Genomic DNA, 18,813 nt, shown 5'->3' on the forward strand with positions numbered 1-18,813 from the left:
CGGGCGGGTCCCCACGCAGCCGCCCACGGGCAGCGCGCAGCTCTCGGCAGCGCCGCGCGTGGCCTCAGCTCCCTGCGCCGCGCGGCGGTGCCCCGCCTGCAGTCACTTAGTGCTCATGTCACCTTGAGCTGCGCCCTCGTGCGGCCACGCGGCACCGCGGCCACTGTCCCTCTGCCCTGTGCGGGACACGAGCGCGGAGCGGCTTTCCTAGAGCCGGGACTGATGGGGGCCCTCCGGGCTCTCGTGTGGCCTCCCCTGGCTTCGGTGTGTAGCTGGTCCCCCAAGCCCTATGGGCTTTCGTCCGGCCTCCCCAGGCCTCTGTGTGCCGCTGGCCTCTGGTACCTCCATGGCTTTCATGCGCCCTCCCCGGGCCTCCAAGCTCATGAGGCCGCACAGGACCTCTGGGCTTTTGTGCGGCCTCCCCGGGCCTCCAACCACAGCTGGACACGGGCTCTCCGGGCTTTCATGCTTCCTCCCCATCCTCCGTACACAGCTGGTGCCCCGGGCCCTCCACGTTTTCATGCGGCCTCCCTGGTCCTTTGAGCGTGCGAGGCCCCGTGGACCCTCCGGGCTTTTGTGCGACCTCCCCGGGCCTCTGTAAGCCTGTGGTCTCTCGGCCCTCTGGGATTTCATGCGGCCTCCCCGGGCCTTCAAGCGCGTGTGGCCCCACAGGCCCTACGCGCTTTCGTGCAGCCTCCCTGGGCCTCCATGTGCACGTGGCATCTTGGGCCCTCAGGCTTTCGTGCAGCCTTCCCGGGCCTCCATGTCCAGCTGGCCCCCCAAGTCCTCCAGGCTTTCATGCAGCCTTCCTGGGCCTCTGTGAGCGCATGGTCTCTTGGGCCCTCCGGGATTTCGTGTGGCCTCCGTGGGCCTCCACACGCAGCTGCCCTACCGCACTCTCCGGGCTTTCATGCGGCAACCCCGGGCCTTAGTGCGCAGATGGCCCTCTGGTTCCTCCGAGCTTTCGTGCGCCCTCCCTGGGCCTCCGTGCGCAGCTGGACCCCGGGCCCTCCGGCCTCACGGCTCCCCAGGCCGTTTCTGGGGAGCAGCCCATCTGCTCCACACCATGGACCACAGCCAGTAGATGGCATTCACATGCTGCCATAGAAAACAGGCATGAGGTTGCTCAGAAAAGAATAAAGGAAATGGAAAATAGTTACCTTAGCTGGAGATGATGCTGCCAGATTTAGTAAGTCACTTCTGAGCTTTCAAAAGTCCAAGATTTCCTGACAGCTTCTCCTTTGCCCATAGATTTTCTGTCTTCTTATGTTTGCAAGAAGGATAAGGCATCCCTAAAGCATTCCTGAATACTTTGTTTTGGACTGGACCATGGGGATGCCCCAAGAGCAAGTCAAGGGACTATGAGTGATACCCAGTCTCAGAACTCTGATCCAGAATCTGCCAGGCAGAACCCAAATGTCCAAAATGTCCCAGCACCTCTGGCAGGGCAGTTCCCAGTCTGACCACACATGTGGCTAGTGCTTAGTCAACAGAGGTGTGAACAGTGCCACCCACTGCACTTGGAAATGGCTGAAACTTCTTGTCTCATGGGAGCCACCAGACCTGAGAAGACAATGATGTCTACATGGAGCTGACCAACTAAAGCAGACTAGCAGGACAGGTCTCAGCATCACCCCATGGGTGCTGGAGGACCAGCCCAAGAGTCCCAGCCTTCTATAAACATAGAAAGCAGTGATGTCAAGACAAGTCTAGATGTAGACAAGTCTACATCAAGTCTACATCTACTTGATGTAGACAAGGTAGACATCTGCAACCACCTTCTCCACTCTGCGCTGAGCTCAAGATCACACAGCCTTTCTGCCCACCAAAGAGTCCCCAAAATCAAACACATACCTAGCAGATGTTGGCAGGAGATTCCCAGGGCAGCAGTCACCAGTCTGCAACCTCCTTCTATCTAGTGGTGTAGAAGATACTGAAGTCTCTGCAACCCTGGCCTCTCTCTGACCATCCCCACTAGGACTCAAGTGACAAGCCATTGTGCTTCCCCGAGTGGTCGCTGCTCAAGATGGAGCTCCCTGCTTCTTTGCAGAGTGCCAAGCACTGTGCGTGATCACGAGGGGGTGTTTGACAGCCCACATCAGCCTAACTCTGCCTTTAACCTCCATTTCTGCCTGCAGCCAAACCAGCTCTTTGGTCTGAGCTGCTTGCTGAAGCCCAGGAACCCCAAGGCAGAGATGTGGATCCAAGACCACAGCCGATGGGAATTGCCATGGCTTCTGTTGCTGTGCTCGATTTAGAGCAGTTAGGGAGCTAGCAGGGGTGCCAGGTGCCGAAGCTGTGCTGAGCATCCCGTGAGGACCAAACAGAGAGCAGAGCCCCTTGGAAGCAGTGAAGATCCAGCAGTTGGACCTGGGCATGCACAGCGCTCGGCTCCTCGGGGCCCAGGATGCAGGATCCTGGGATCCCTGACTGTGGGATGCGTGGGGATGGTCTCCCGCAGCGGTACCAGTATGTAGCTCGGGGTGTTTAGGTGCATTTTGCAAGCGAGGAAGGAGGTTTCAGCCCTCTGCTCTGCTGCTCGGACCAGCCAGGGCATCCCGTGGTGCCAGGACCCCAGGTCACCTCGGAGGCACGGCGAGCCAGACCCGCAGCCAGGGGCTGAGCACAGTGGGGACGGCCAGGCGGTTAAACCAGGTATAGAAAACTCTCCCTTGCGTCCTGCTGCACGTGGAGGCCGCCTTCGGCTTCCAGTGCCCCCTGCTCCATTAAAAGCTCCTCCTGGTCCCTCCATAGCCTCCGCTCGCGAGCAGCATCCGCCCGGGGCCGGCGGCAGCCCCAGCGCAGGATGCGCGCAGCGCCGGCAGCATCCTGCATCCCGTGGAAGAGCATCGGGATGCGCCGGGCGCCTCGCAGCCCATTGGAGGAGCGGCGGCGAAAGGGGGGTGCCCGCGGCCGCCCTCTCCCCGCAACACCCCCCGTGCCGCTGCCAGCGCCATCCTGGGCGCGCACAAAAGCGTCGCGATCCGCCGCCGCCACCGGAAAGCAGCAAAGCCCTGGGCGGCGAGGGCGGCGGCGGGAGGGAGCCGCCAAGCAGCCACCGTCGCTTCCCTCCCTGGATGCGAGCCGGATCGCCAGGGCCCGTCGGGAGCCGGCCTGGATGCAGCCTGGCACGGCGGGGCTGAGGCAGCAGCGCCGGTGCCGGAGCCCCTGAGCGGCCCAGCTCCGGCAGCGGGAATGCGCAGGCAGGATCCGGGCTCTGTTGCCCACTAGGCATCCGCCGCGGTGAGTACCCTGGGCCTGGCAGTGCCTTCCCCATCCTCCTTTCCCCCCGTCTTCCCTCCCTCCCTCTCTCCCTCCATGACGCTGGCGGTGGCAGCAAGCAGATGACGGTGGCAGCGAGGGGGGGCCGCATCCATCGCGGGCGGCTCTGCGCTCCCCGGCACCTGCAACGGAGACGAACGCCTGCCCTGTGCCAGGGCCTCTACGGAGCTCCGCTCCTCCAAAAGCAGATGCCCGCGGGCAGCTTCACCTTCCCACAAACTGCCGCTGGCAGCTGCCCGTCTTGGCGTCCCCGAGGAAGCGCAAGGGCAGCCGAGCGGGCCCAGCTGCTCCTCTCCCTGAGCCCCGGGGCTGGGGGCAGGCTCCCGGCTACCCAAGCATTCACCCATTATCTTTAAAAAAATAATTATTTAGAAAAAAAATATTACTGCCCTCAGTAGGATGACAGAGGAAGGCGTGAGCTCAGGAAGAGCACGCAAAGCCTTCCTGCAGGGCGCTGCTTTATCCTGAAGATAGATATGCACATTATATATCTTGAAGATAGATATGCCCAGCACACCAGCTGCTTCCTTTAGCTTGCATGTGCCGCAAGACGAGGCTGGGCCTCATCTCCTCCCGTGCCGGCCATCCCCGCTGCAAGGCCCAGCAATCAACCGGCTCCTCCTGCCCCGCGCTGGCCCCGCACGGCTGCTCCCGAGCCCCTGTGCAGCCCTTGCTTGGGGCTGTGCACCGCACACCGAGCCCGGCACAGGGGTGCCCAGACCTCGCTGAGAGGTGTGGAGAGGTCCTGGTGAAGGTGAGCACTGGCCTGGTGCTGTAGGTCCCAACGCTGGTGGGTGTTCCTAAGAGCAAGGCCCACGGCGTCCGGGTTTCTCCTGTTCACAGCACCCGCTCTGCCGCCCTCCAGGTTGCTCCAGCTTTAATATTCCCCCCGGGAGCAAGGCAGGGATGTATAACCTTCCAGGGTGGTAGAGAGAGATGTCCAGTTTCTGGCCTCCTCCTCTGGGTGTATGGAGAAGTCCAGGGATGGAGCAGGGAGCAGCAGTCAGGAATTTCTTGGCAAAAGCAGAGCCCCTCACCTCTGCACAGCCTGGCAAATGAAATGGAAGCTGCTGCCAACCCAACCTGAGAGGGGCCTGGGAGGAGCTCTTCCCTCCGAGCTGCATGCTAGATCACAGAATCACAGAATCCCAAAATGTCCAAGGTTGGGAGGGACCTCTAGGAATCATCTAGTCCAACCTTCCTGCTCCAGCAGGGACACCCAGAGCACGGGGCACAGGGCGGCATCCAGGCAGGTTGTGAAGACCTCCAGAGAAGGAGACTCCTCAGCCTCCCTGGGCAGCCTGTGCCAGGGCTTGGGCACCCTCACAGTGCAGAAGTTCCTCCTCCCATGGAGATGGAGCTGCCTGGGTTTCAACTTACACCCATTGCCCCTTGTCCTGTCTCTGGCCACCACTGAGAAGAGCTTGGCCCCTTCCTCCCCACATTCCCCCTTCATGAACTTATCCATGTTGATCAGATCCCCTCTCAGCCTTCTCTTCTCCCAGCTGAGATCTGTCAGCAGAGGCTCTTGTGAACACCAGAGAGCCGGGAGGGGAAGTGACAACAGGTGGCATCAGCCCAGAGCGAGTTTATCTCCGAGGTTCGGGGTAGCCCTAAGGTCACCAATGCTGCCTTGCTCCCGGGCTGACCTCACCTCTGCTCGGCCCCAAATGGCGTCGGGAGCCCCCAGGCCTCGTGTCCTGGCTTTGCTCATTTTGCAAGGCAAGCGGCCACCTTGCAGCGTCTGGTGTCGGGGTGCAGGTCAGGACTCGTTCAGAGCCACCCTCACTACCCACCTGCTCACCACTTTGCAGCCCGAGCTCTTCCTCACGGGACACAGTATCCCGCTGCGAGCGCGATGGGAACCACGGAGGCCACACTGCGGATGGAGAACGTGGACGTGAAGGAGGAGTGGCAGGACGAAGACTTCCCCAGGTTTGTCCCCGGCTCCCCACCACATAAGAAACCAGCAGGGTGCCGGTTGTGCCATCCCCTCCTGGCAGCCCGAGGGCAGCAGGACTCGGCTCCGTCACAGCTGCCACCCCCAGGGCAGCCGTGGCCGGGCCTTTGGTAGCGCCGCCGCTCTGCAGACTCGGAGGCGTTAGGGAGCTCCTGGCAGCTATGCCATGAACAGGGTACGTGGCAGAGGAGACAGAGCAGGAGCAGTGCACCAGGAACGGGGCTCCGGGATGGGTTTCCCTTGACAAAGCAGTGCTGCTCGGCCAGGAAGCAAAGTCCCTAGGATGTGGTGACCACCTGGCCAGCTGCTTGGGTGAATGAATGGCCAAAGTACTGCTCTTCCCTTCTCCTTACAGCTTTTTGGCCCCAGAGACACTCTCCTTTTCCAGGACAGGGTGGACACCAGCTGCTCCACCCATGCTGATGGCCTTGCTGCTCTTCCTCTGCTTCCTTTGAAGGAACCGTTGCAAACTTCAAGGAACACATGGAGTGGGAGCAGGTGACAAGGGGGTGACTTCAGCCTCCACGAGCAATCGATGAGCGCTAAAGCAGACTAAACTCCCAAGCTTTGCATGCACCCAGCTCCCTGCAGCCACCGGGGGGGACAGACCCACAGCTGCCCCCGCTGTCCAGCACCAGCCCTGCTCACCCGCGCAGCTGGCACAGCCAGTCCTAGTGCAAGGGGGGGCTTCCTCGGCGCCACGGCAGCTGCCGCGGCTCCCCTCGTGCCACACACAGCGAGCCTGTGTTGGCGGCACAGTAGCGCAGTGTGCGGCTGAGCCGGAGCTGCAGAAAGGGGCTCCTGTCCCCGCGGCGCGGGAGCTCGGCTGCGCCCGCCCCGGCCACAGCTGCGGCCCAAATCCGAGCGCCTCCGTGCGTGGTCCCGGCACCCGCCTCGTGCCCCCCGGCCTGCCCTCCTTGCTCCAGCTCAGCCAGGCCTTTGGGTGCCCGCGGCGGGCTTGGCTCGGCTCTGCAGCAGCACCTTGGCCACGCAAAGGTGCCACCAGAGTGAGCAGAGGGCCAAGCAAGGCACGGAGAGGAACCATCTCCCTGAGACCACTTAAAAGATCTGGAGCTGAACCAGATCTAGCTCCAGAGCTGTGGCCCAGCCACACGCAGAGCTGAGCGGCACCAGGCTGCATCTCCACGCGGCACAGCTCAGGGGACACGGAGTCCACACACAGCGGTGGCATCGTGGCCCGCAGCCAGGCCTGGGAGAGGAGGCCTGGGGCTGGGCGAGGGGCAGGGGGCAGAGCAAGGCAGCACGGGCAGGGAGAAGGGCAGAGCCTCGAGGAACCAGGGGAAAGGGGAGAACTGCGGGCACCAGCGCCGGGGCTGAGGTGGGGCCGCCCTCCCCTCTGCAGAGGGATTAGAGCAGCAGCGATGCGACAGAAACAGAGCTCAAGCAGCCCCTGGCAGCGCCATGAGGCCAGTGATGCTCACCTGGCATCTCAGAAGCAGTTCTCAAGAATCGCCTGCCCTAGCCCTCCCTGGAAGTCCACGGGGAAAGCGGCCGTGAGGTTTGCAGGCTGCTAAGGACGCTTGCCGAGGGGTGCCCAGAGCGGGAGGATGCAGAGGAAAGGGTTGCCCTTGCAACCCTGTCTCCTTGTGCGAGCCGCAGCCCGCACGGATGCGTTCCGGTGCCGCCCAGCACGCTCTCCCCGGCACCCGGACCACGTTTGGGTGTCTCGGACATTTTCTCACATTTGGATGCTCTTATTGCCAGCTCCTGGCTGGACAAACCACCAGGTGCCAATGGAGATGAAAAGGAGGAGGGAAAGCTGGAGGGGGGCAGAAGGTTTGACTGCTGCCAGGGAACAGCATCGCTTCCTCGTCCTGGTGGCCGCCAAGCAAGAAGGGACCGAGCGCCTTTGATCTGGTCTCTCATAAATATACAAGAGCCAGCTCAGCGAGGATTATCCCTTCATCTCAGCGTTTCTGCAGTTTAATTGGGCTGGTGGCTCTGGTGTCACAGCAGCACCAAGGGGAGCTGGGGCAGTCAGGCTGCAGCCTCCTGCCCACGTGGAGGTGCCCGTGCTGGCTAATTCCCTTCTGGGCATCCTTGGCTGGCAAGGACCTGTGTGCAGGCCCCTGGCACAGGCCCATCTCAATGTTCAGAGCACTCACTTGAAAAGTGGGTGTTTTTTCCCATCTGTGTTTCACCTCAGAGCTGTCCCCGCACTGTTTTCTTTAACATCTGGAGGCCTGGCCCCTTCCCCTGGAGAAACCAGAGCAAGGCCAAATTCCTACTGAAAGGAGCTGTTGAAAAAAAAATGGCTTGGAAGGCCCCAAATGAGCAGGTGTTTGGCATCACAAACTCGTCATGGACTTGCTTTGGTCATGCTGCATGACCCCATGCTAACACCCGGAGCCAGGTGCAAGTCCCAGGTCAGAGCAAGGGCAGTTCAAGGAGCTCATGAAAGGGAGCAGCAGGTCAGCCAAGAGCTTTTGGCTGTGGGTCAGTCCTAGCTCCTAGAGAGCCACCTTCCAAATCTCCATAGGTTTGGGAACCACCAGCGCTTCTGTCAAGTAGGGGGCCAAGATGAAGATGAGGAGGCAGTTTGAGGATCATACCCAAGGTTTAAACCTTGCTTTCAACCCCTCCTGATATACAGCAAAGTCCCTACGGGCCCCAGAGACAGCTGCCCCCCAGGAGAGCTGGCTGTAGAAGTTATTCTCAAAGATTTGCTTCCCTGTAGCCATGGCCCGTGACAGAAGGCAGGATGCACTTAAAAAATAAATGATGGAAATGGAGGGTAGTGCAACCATCCACCACTGCTGTCCACCCATCCAGGGGGACAGGGCGAAGGGTGCTCTCCAGACAAGGTGTAAGCGCGTTGAGGGCTGTTCCCACTTGCTTCCCACCACCACCGCCCACATTCAACTCAGCTGTTGCTGTGAGTCAAAGCATCTCTCCACAGTGCCTAGGAACAGGCAACATGGGTTGTCCCAACAGCCCCTTGTTTTGCCTACACCATGCCGGGAACAGTCTCAGACACCAGAGCATCAGTCACAGAAAGTGTCCCCTGGAGCACTGATCAGGGGCTCTCAGCTTGGCACTGCTTTTCAACCTCCCAGTAAAGACAAAACGGAGATAATGTGGAAAGAAACTGGGTTTTAACAAGGCTCTTTGGGGGGCAAATATTTATTCCAGGGTCTCCAGCTGAATTTTGCCAGCACAAGCCGTGATTTGGCAGGGAGTGAGAGGGGTTATGCACAGGGATAGTTTGGAAGTTACCTGAGATTGTGAAGTGCTCTAGTAGGGCAGCAGCACTGCTTGGTTGGTCTCAGGCCAATCACCTGAGCTCCTCCAGCAGATCGTTGCCCATAGGCAGAAGGAAAAGGGTAGAGCAAACGAGGTTGTATATCTGATCCACCATCCCCAACTCTCTCCAACATCTCGGCAACAGACTTTCGCCAGAGCTGAGTTGAAAACACTCACCTGTTTTCCATGTTATTTCTCCTGTTTTCACTTCTGCATCTTGGTTTGTGTGCAGACCTCTCCCGGAAGAAACAGGAATGGAGTCACTGGGCAGCCCTACGGAGGATGAAAACACATCCTGTAAGTAGCAGCTGGGTTTGTCAGGAGCTCCAAGGAAAAGGAGTCCAAGGGAAGGGAGGAGTGTAGCCTGGGTGAAAGCCAAGTCCCTACAAGTCTCAGCAAAATCCCAGAGAAAAACAGCAGCAGGTTGGAATTTACTCATCTTTCAGAGAAAGCAGCAGGAGGCCATGGATATCTCATAGGCATTGAGCACCCTTACCCAGCCCTACCTCTCTGTGTTTAGCACCTCCTAGCTATGACCCGAGCCTTAGCTTCCAGGACCACAGCCTGAATTACACCTAATGAACGCCCCACATCTTGCAGTAGGGCACAAACCCACCACATCTGGTCTTTTCTTTTTATCTCCAGCTCCCCCCAATACTTTGAACTTTAATGGGGCGCACCGTAAGCGCAAGACCCTTGTTGCACCTGAAATCAACATTTCCCTGGACCAGAGCGAAGGCTCCATCCTCTCTGATGACTTCTTGGATACACCAGATGACCTGGACATTAATGTCGATGATATTGAAACACCTGATGAGACAGATTCCCTTGAATTCCTGGGAAATGGGAACGAACTGGAATGGGAAGGTAAAAGACCATTGCTCAGAGCTGGATTGCATGGTGCGATCCTTGCTTCTCTCCCCAATTCCTGGGTATCCTTGCTGTGAAAGTGGTGGGGTGAGGTGACTGTACATCTTTGCAAAGATATTGATAAGCCTTCTGTGACTGCAGATATTCCAGGCAACATCAAACATTATTTCTATTGCAAATTGACATGAGTAAAATTGGTAAAAACCACAAACCTGCACATACCAAAGCTGGTGGTGACACAGCTCACCCACAAGCCTTGTTGCCATCTCCTGTTTTACACAAAAGCTCTTGCAAGAGTCTCTTTTGACACAGAGCAAATAGCACATTTTACCCACCACTGATCCATGCTTGACATGCTGCATGAAGAGCTGGATGTGTGAGCAGGAGATAGGTCTCTCCAGTCCCACAGAGTCATCACAGAGTCATCCACCAGCCCTTCCTCCCTCTCTTCTCCAGATGACACTCCCGTGGCCACAGCCAAGAACATGCCTGGGGACAGTGCAGACCTGTTTGGGGACAGCGGAGCAGAAGATGGGAGCGCTACCAATGGACGGCTCTGGAGAACAGTCATCATCGGAGAGCAGGAACACCGCATCGACCTGCAGATGATTAAACCTTACATGAGGGTGGTGACGCACGGAGGTAAGGCAGAGGGAGGCCTATCCTGGCCTGGTGGAGACTTTTCTCAGTATATTTTTGCAAGCTGGAGAGATGTAATGACTGGTTATTTGGGTTATCCTTAGCTTTCCCTAAGGATAACCCAAGGATAAGATTATCCTTAGCCAAGGATTAAGGATAACAGCTATTCCTTTGTCTGTCAAATGGTAGACAAGCTCAAAAGCAACCTGCTCATGCCTAAAAGATCTATGGACACTGCAGCAAAGTTTCAGTAGATAGAAGGAGTAGCACAAGTGGCTGTGACCTTAGGTAGGAATACACCCTGACCTTCTCTTCTGGGTGCAGGAATCACAGCCCCTGCTTGAGTGCTTAATTGCTCGGTAGCTCAGTGCCCAGCTGACTCTGGATGGACATCCAAGAACCACCATGCCCAAAGCAAGCGACTCTTTCTGAGATTTGAGCATGGCCAAGCAGTGACTGAGGGCACTCTTCTTTACTTTGTTCTTTGACATTCCTTTTATTCTGTTCCTGAACCTCACATTTGCGGCCTAAGCCAGAATCAGGGCCAGAGTTTTCTGCATTTCCATCTTGGAACAAAATGAAGCTTGGCAGCAAGTTAGCCAAAAGGTTCTTGTGTCGCCTATTACTTGGTACCATCTCACTAATATTAATGTCTCCTGAATCCAGCTCCAATGTCAATATGCTGGATCTTAGCCCAGTGGGTTTGAGGCAAAGTACAAGGCATCCAGGAGTATGACAACTGCATCTTCCCATAAATCTGCAGGAAATAGGTCTGCACAGGGACAAATACTTGAGGCTGGGACAGAGGCAAAAGCCCAAATTTGGCAATACAACTTTGCTGATGTTTCTCCTTGCAACTCTTGCATCTCCCCATGGAGAGAGCCACCGGTGTTGTCCATATCTTTCTTTCCTAGGCTACTATGGAGAAGGTCTCAACGCCATCATTGTCTTTGCTGCCTGCTACCTCCCAGACAGTAACCTGGCTGATTACCACTACATCATGGAGAATCTCTTCTTGTAAGTCAATAATCAGGCCCTGTGAAGGAGAAGAGGGCAAGAAAGATAACCTGGGTTCTGAGGAACCAGTTTCTGTATATTCATTGCATAGGTAGTCTTAGCTGGAAAGCAGTTGCCAGGCCAAATGCATCTGGCCTGCAGCTGCAGACTCGATAGAACATCACTAGCTGAACCATCATCCACAACATTTGCATGAGTTCAATAAGTCAAAGCATTCAAGTATTTATTGTTAATTATGGCAGCGATGGGCTCATGACCAGGCTAGAAAATATGTACACAATACAGAACCATTTGTAGATGCTATTGCTAGGCAGAACAACACAGGGATGTCCATCAGTGCACATGCACTGTGCTCATAACCAGGCAACTCCTGAGAAATGCCCCTAGGTATCCTGAAGAAGTGCCATGAGAGCATAATCCAAGATCTACAAAGAAGGGAGGTAGAGTCTTTGGGGGGAATGACACACATGTACCTGAGAAACTCCAAGGGACCTTTTCTGAGTTTCATGTCACTGTTGCTTCTGACTACCCAACAGATATGTGATCAGCAGCTTGGAGCTGTTGGTGGCTGAGGACTACATGATTGTGTACCTAAATGGAGCAACGCCACGGAGGAGAATGCCAGGCCTTGGCTGGCTGAAGAAATGCTATCAGATGATAGACAGAAGGTTAGACCCTATCAGAGTTGCCTCTCCACATTCCCTGTTGTCTTTTCACATTTTCTCTGATCTGTCTTCATAGCCTTTTCCCACAACCCCTGCTTCCTCACTCCCTGTCCTCTGTAATTTCTTCCTGCGTCACAGTTTCCTGACTTACTCTGCCTCAGGCTGAGATGACCATCTCCTGCTTCTCCTTCCTTTCTCCTTCCTTCCCTCATGAATTCCTTCACAGGGGACAGTAACAGAGAACCCAAACAAAGCAAGCAGGGCAGACCTGGTGGTGGTAGCCAAATTCAACCATGAGTCTAGATCATCGGGCAACCTTGTGCTGATGAGGCAGAGCTGAAGTCAAGCTAGGAAAGCAACCTACAGGTTGGGGCGAGGCACAGTGAGGGCAATCAGGCTCTAACAGAGCCCAGGAACTGACAAGCAAGTCGCAGCAATGAGATACATCCAAGGTCAAACTGGGAAGCCAGGCTGCAAGTCAAGGGGCAGATCAACAGGGACTCTGGCCAGATACATGCACAACTGTGGCTAAGATGGAGACCAGCACCCCTGCAGTGACCCAGGCCTGAGCTTAAATGGGGCTCCTGACCCCTGGGCTGAGGTTTGGGGCAAAGAACGCTGATGGTCAGGACCATCTACTCCTAGTAACACCCTCAAGACCCTGGTGGAACATGAGCAAGTTCAGGAGAAAGTGAGTCTGACTTGCTGACACATGTTTTTTTCCACAGACTGCGCAAAAACCTCAAAGCGCTGATAATCGTGCACCCATCGTGGTTCATCCGGACAGTGCTGGCCATATCCAGGCCCTTCATCAGGTAAATACGACGTGCTCCCAAACTCCGGCAGGTTTTGCAATGCAAATGTAACCTCATGAATCAGGCCTTGAGCTGACTTTTAACTTGGAGTGGCCAAGGTGAGACTGTCCAACATTTGCCTGATAATTATAAGGACAGCTCCAGAATTGGTTTTAGCGGGAGATGCTTCACTGATTTGCATCCCAATCAAACTGTCTTGCAGCAGGTGAAGTCTAAGGACTACAAAAGACCAGGTTCTCTGGGTAGTCCTCAGACCTTCCAGTAGGATGCACTACCAAGAGTGAAAAGTGGGGCTGTAGCAAGGTGATCTGACATCCCACCACGCTTTGTAGACATCAGCCTATTAGCACTGTGAGGAAATGGCTACACACGGAGTGCAGAGGGTGCAGAAAACTAGGCTCAGCTGAAGTGCAGTTTTGCCTCCTCTGTTCAGACTTATCTCCCTGCTGCCAGCTTTGATCTCTCCTAACAGCAGCATCGCGTCCCATCTTTCCACGGCGTGGAAAGTTCCCACTGACTTCCTAGGCAGAGGAAAACAAAATAATCCCTCAAGCACTCGCTCTTTCTTTTTTCCATGCCAGCGTGAAGTTTATCAATAAGATCCAGTATGTTCACAGCTTGGAGGAACTGGAGCAACTCATCCCCATGGAGCACGTGCAGATCCCAGACTGCGTCTTACAGTAAGTGTCCCGGGGACTCTCAGGTCTAGAAGGGTTTCAAGATGCCTGGAGCAAAGACCTCCTAGAGGAGAGGAGATTGGAGATTGTGTTTAGTGAAGACCCTGGTGCCCAAAACATAGAGCTTGGGGCAAGTATATCATGCCAGGTGGAGCCTGCGTACGGAGCTCATTTGCAGTCCTGGCCACCTTCAGAGCAAACCCTGCACTTTACTAAAAGCGAATACTATCTCCTGGTAGAACCTAAAGGTTTTTTCCTGTCCATTGCAGATATGAAGAAGAGAGAATCAAGGCAAGAAAAGAAAGGTAAAATTAACTTGTGGTGGGGACAGAGGGTAGTTTGTTTGCTCATGATGTTGTTGCTCTTCTCCTGGCTCACATAGTTAAGTTTTATAACCAGTGAGTCCCAGTTCCTCATATTCTGATACTCTGCACAACCTGTGTCTAATTTTCACCTATTTTCTCAAAATAGGCGAAAGATGCAGAGCAGAACCTACAGGCTTCCTAGCATCTCATAGTCTTTGCCCAGGCCCAATGTTGTGTGGCCAGTATCGAAAAACTCTTTCGTCCTCTCTAGTTTATCCCTTTGCATTCATAAATCCAACTAAACTAAACTGGGCATGCAAAAGAACTTTCCCTACAGCAAGGGCTCCACTTTTAGGGATCTATTACCACTGGCTAGTGGCGACTTCCCCGATGGTCCGGTGTTGGGATGAAGCTCATTTATCCATAGAGTTATTCCTCTTAGCTCCATGTGTGCATGTATCCTGGCCAACCCAGTCCCAAATTAAGAAGCAATCGCTCTGTTCATGAAGATGCTGCATTTCCCCCATGCAGTGATGCAAAGCGACCTTTGAATGAGAAGCCGCGTGCAGATCGAAAGTCACTTGGTTCAGCCCCAGTGGGATGAAGAGATCCATTCGGTTCGAGTTGGCTTTGTACTGTTGTGTAGAGCCATCCCATGGCCGGTGGTTGGAGGTTAGAAGTGCCAGCCATAAACATATATAACAGCTCCACTGAAGTTGCAGACAGAGGATCACAGAATTACAGAATGTTCAAGGTTGGAAGGGACCTCTAGAGATCATCCAGTCCAACCTTCCTGCTCCAGCAGGGACACCCAGAGCACGAGGCACAGGGCGGCATCCAGGCGGGTTTGGAGACCTCCAGAGAAGGAGACTCCCCAGCCTCCCTGGGCAGCCTGTGCCAGGGCTCGGGCACCCTCACAGTGCAGAAGTTCCTCATCACCTGGAGATGGAGCTGCCTGAGTTTCAATTTAAACCCATTTCCCCTTGTCCTGTCACTGGCCACCACTGAGAAGAGCTTGGCCCCTTCCTCCCYACATTCCCCCTTCATGAACTTATMCATGTTGATCAGATCCCCTCTCAGCCTTCTCTTCTCCAAGCTGAACAGGCCCAACTCATTCTCTCCTCATACAAGAGATGTTCCAGTCCCTTCATCACCTTAGTTGCTCTCCAACAACAGCTGGAGGAAGCTGCAGCTGGGTTAGCACCACATATGTACCACAATAATGCCGCCTTGCAGCGCTGAACTGAACGGGAAAGGCCACAGCGGGAGGATTTCGGCTAGTCCCGTGCTAACCAGGGAAAAACGAGTCATCCGACCAAAATTCATCAGCTCCCTCTCACAGGGGCCAATGGAGGCATCTTGAAAGCATTCTGATTATCTGTGTTTTACACGGACGAGAACCTAACAAGCCATTTCTGCATCAAAGCTGTGTCTCTGGTTGCAGCTCTCTCTGTAGAAAACTCCAGGCAGTGGGGAAACTGTGGGTGCTGGGTGCTCTACCTTAGATATTCTACTTTTTCACACCCCTAGACAGCAGATTTCAAATGCCATTTGCTTTTACAGGGCGGAAGAGAAACAAGACATGGCTGAGAAGGAAAGGTAGCTATTTTTTGATATTTATTCTTCACTTCAGGAATAGTCTGAACACTGTCTTGTAGTGAGACCAATCCCACCAGAGAGTCAGGCCATTCACCACGACCACCACCTTCCTGACTACGCTAATCCCAACTTCTGATTTGCAGCTTAGCTCCAGATCTTTAGCTAGGCAAAGGTCTCGTGACATTCTGCTGTAGCACGTGCACATTGGTGCAACACAGAGGGCCAAATACTGCTCTCAGGCACATCTTGAGTGTGTGTTAACTGTGAGATACAAGTCTGAAACCTGAAATGGGAAAGAAAATTCTAGGAAGAGTTGGGAGACAGTGTCAAAATCCCATGCCAGGTTTATTTGGCGTGGATTTGGCTCTGTTTCCAGCTTGGTACAGTTGCACTTGTTTTATTCTATCTAGCTAGATCCTGAGGGGAAATGGTGGTTATTGCTGCTATTCTCCTCCCAGACAGCAGGAACTTTGATCAGGGTTGCTGGGGTCCACCTGTGTGACCTCATGTGTTGCAAAGAAATGCATCAGGAGAGGACAAGTAGCCTGTGGTGAAGACTCACTGCTTGTTTTGATGCTTCTCTCCCAAGCAGGCCTGTGCCCCCAGCAGCGGAGGACCAGGAAACCAGGTTTGACTAGTTCTTCATTTCTTTCCTTAGCACTCTCTCAGCTATGTGATGATTTCATTGCATGTGTAACCCAAGACGAACCAGAAAGTTAAGACTGAGTTAGACTCCCAAGCTCTCTAACCCAATGCCACTCACCTAGCACAGAAGAGGCACCAACCCTTTCCCATGGGAATTTACTGCAAAGCTGCTTTTCATTGCCCTACACTAACTTCTTCATGGTCTACATGCTCAGGAGAAGTCCTTAGAGAAGATAAACACCCATTAGAGCTATGAATGACTCCATTCTGGCCCTGCAGCGCTGCCGTGGCGGATTACACCCAAGCACATTCATATTTTTGGATATTAGGGGAGAGAACAGAGCACCCGTTTACAATTGGCTTCCTAAAAATAACTTTGCCTTCTTCTCAGCATGTCCTGAAGCAAAGTGCGGCGGAGCGGCTGGAGCAGGAGCACGACGCAGCCTGGCAGCCACCCACGTTACTGACCTGTCGGTGTAAGACCTTGTCGCCATCTCATGCCAGGTTCCGTAAGCTGCCTCCCTTGCCCCGGAGATGCAAAGTCCTTGCAATGTTTTGAAAACCGTTTTACTGAAAAACAAAACAAAACAACAAAGCTAAGAACAGCACTTTTCAGGACAGGTCCCAGCGTGTTTCGGTAACAGTCTGTGGAGGGCTGTAAGTAGCACGAATAGATACCATATTTCCTCTTAGCAAGTTAAGAGCGTCCTGTAGTCCATTAGTCATCAGCCCAGAAAGAGATATATTTTTTGTTTAAATTATAAACCCTTCCCCTAACTTGCTGCTGGCCAGCACGAAGACATTTTGCTTTAAATTGCACACCACTTTCCTCTGCGGAGACATTACGACAGCCGTCGCCTCAGAAAATAACTAACGTGGGAAAGGCAAAAAGTGCATTTTTGCCCTTTTTGGATTCGGTGTTTGTTTGTCCCCATGAATACCAGGTGAGCACTGGTCCACACACCCCTGCCAGCCTTGGCATCCCCAGTTGATCCACTGTCAGCCCAGCTTTGATAGCAACTCATAGTGAACTCTTCCTATGAGTAAATGACCCACTTTTCATCTCGTCCTGTCCTGGTTTGTGAAGCTCTCTGATACTTCTGAGAGAGGGTCCCATATAGCACGGCAGCCTCTGCAGAACCTTCTTAGGAGCATATTCTCACACCAACGCACACATACACCAGAAAGGTCTGGTTTTAAGAAGGAGCCTTACGGGCAGGAAAGCTTTTCATCTCATCTTTACATAGAGCTCGTGATACCGGACAATCATTCACTGTTAATACCTCCTCTTGCAGAGACAAGCTGCTAAATGTTTGAAATTTTCCACTTTCTGTCCCTGGGTAATGAGGGTCTCATCTAAAAGACGCTTTCACCTGGGCAAACCCCGGGTGGAGAATGCTGCAGATAGGAGGCAGGACATTACATCTGGGCTCAGCTCCACAGCTATCCAAGAGATGCAGATGCAACCCTGGGATTCTGCAACTTGGTCTTTGGGCATCCAGGAGGATTTCTGTGAGCAAAAGAGAGAAGATATTCTGAGAAGCAGCAAATCCAAAAAGGTCTTCTGCAAGCCCCGATCTCACCAGAGCCAGTCTACGTGAACTGTCTCACATGCCCCAGGAAAAAACCCTTCGCAGAAGTGTGCAGATGAAGAACAGATTCCCCCTGTTTAGGAATATAATAAACCTGGCGCCTCTGATTCGTGGCTGTCTGCAATGACCACTTGGCTTTGAAATTCCCCAGGGGATCATTCAGGCAAAGCAAAGCAAAGCTTTACCTCAACTTGGGCATCTCCTCTCTGTATACACAAGCATCTCTCCCTTCTTTTTTTTTCCTTCTTTCTTCTTCTTTTTCTTTTTCCCACTTTCACTTCAATGCAAAATGCTGTCATAGATTATATCTTTCCAGGATGCTACAAAGGAGCACAAAATCTGCTCCCTTTGCAGACTTTTTGCTATATGTTTTTTTTTCCCCCATCTCCTGAGTAGACAGATCTTAGTGGGAAACATAGCCCTTCACTCATGGATGTATTTATGGAATAGAATTTTGCATGAAAAGAGAGAACGGCATCCATAGCATTAACCCCAGCAGCTGAAGATGGCAAAAGCTGCATATTCCATCTCACCAGCATGTTAATGAGTACCAAGCAAGCATCGATTCACCCAACTTCGGGATTTCATTCCGAGCCAGTTACTGGCAATGCAAATTAAAGGCTATTATCAATAAAAAAAGAAAAAGAGAATAGTTAAAAAATCAGCACTTCAGCCCTTCGGAGCGCAGGTTTTTGCTGAGCAAACCCTCCAAAAAGGCGTTTGTACAAACGGGCAGCGGGCATCTGCTCCGAGCCAGGAGCAGCAGTTGGACGCTCCACATGGCTCTGCCAGGCAGACTAAGCAACCCGCTTAGACCAAGAGCAAAACGTTTCTCCCGGTTAAACAAACTGCAGCTCAGACTCACACACCTCCTTCTAACACCAAGTGTGGGACTTGACGGTCTCTCTTGGGTAGTCCTTAAGCCCAGATTTTCTCTTGAGACTGGTTCCGCGCATTGCCATTAAGTCGTCTGCTGTGCTTTTCACGAAGGCATGCAAGATGCTGTATCATTTTGAGCGGGGAAAGGGAATTTTAAAATCATATAGTGAACAAAGTTGGTAGAGTATTTACTAGATGTTTAAGAGTACAATCCTAGAAACCTTTTTTTAGATTTTTTTTTCTTTTTTTTGAATCTGTATTGACTAAACACTTCAGTGAAAAACGTTCACAACATAACCAGTCTGGAAAATGTTGCTGTTGTGGAGCGTATGCACAAGGAAGATAAAAAATCCAGATTACTTTTATATTATTTCTTGATCCTGACTAGGAACCATATCAGAAGAATATAATTTTTTTTTGTCTGCTTTGATTTTTAAGAAAGGAAAAGATGTTGTGTCCACATTTTCAGAAAAAAAACTCCAAAATGAGAAGAGCTGAAGGTGAAACTACTCTTTTTTTTTTTTTTTTTCCTCAAGAAATTCCTCCAGGACATGACTAAGGGTTCAGCTGTTAAAATGGACATATCAGCAAGTTCATCTCAACA

At 53.3% G+C, this 18,813-nt stretch overlaps 1 protein-coding gene across 2 annotated transcripts; it reads left to right on the forward strand.

The window, feature by feature from the left end:
- The first annotated feature begins 3,157 nt into the window (after window positions 1–3,157).
- ATCAY (ATCAY, caytaxin) lies at window positions 3,158–18,608 on the forward strand. 2 transcript variants are annotated; one of them, XM_026041481.1, is made up of 13 exons: window positions 3,158–3,243; window positions 5,097–5,217; window positions 8,739–8,803; window positions 9,152–9,373; window positions 9,833–10,018; window positions 10,930–11,032; window positions 11,569–11,700; window positions 12,426–12,512; window positions 13,094–13,192; window positions 13,459–13,494; window positions 15,058–15,093; window positions 15,683–15,721; window positions 16,130–18,608. In XM_026041481.1, the coding sequence occupies exons 2-13, from the start codon at window positions 5,141–5,143 to the stop codon at window positions 16,137–16,139; spliced, it is 1,092 nt and encodes a 363-aa protein (XP_025897266.1). In that variant the 5' UTR covers window positions 3,158–3,243; window positions 5,097–5,140; the 3' UTR covers window positions 16,140–18,608. The 2 variants fall into 2 exon arrangements, with proteins under 2 accessions (XP_025897266.1, XP_025897267.1); XM_026041482.1 differs by having other exon boundaries at window positions 15,686–15,721.
- Window positions 18,609–18,813: the final 205 nt, after the last annotated feature.

The sequence above is a fragment of the Nothoprocta perdicaria genome, unplaced genomic scaffold (assembly GCF_003342845.1).
Source record: "Nothoprocta perdicaria isolate Ctin4 unplaced genomic scaffold, notPer1 scaffold_286, whole genome shotgun sequence".
NCBI lineage: Eukaryota > Metazoa > Chordata > Aves > Tinamiformes > Tinamidae > Nothoprocta > Nothoprocta perdicaria.

Bases quoted from the DNA above. Each gene is read 5' to 3' on its own strand.
- ATCAY (XM_026041481.1), top strand. From the start codon at position 5,141: ATGGGAACCACGGAGGCCACACTGCGGATGGAGAACGTGGACGTGAAG. The intron at 11,033-11,568 runs GTAAGTCAATAA...ACTACCCAACAG, and splicing joins ATCATGGAGAATCTCTTCTT to ATATGTGATCAGCAGCTTGG. The intron at 15,094-15,682 runs GTAGCTATTTTT...TTCTCTCCCAAG, and splicing joins GACATGGCTGAGAAGGAAAG to CAGGCCTGTGCCCCCAGCAG.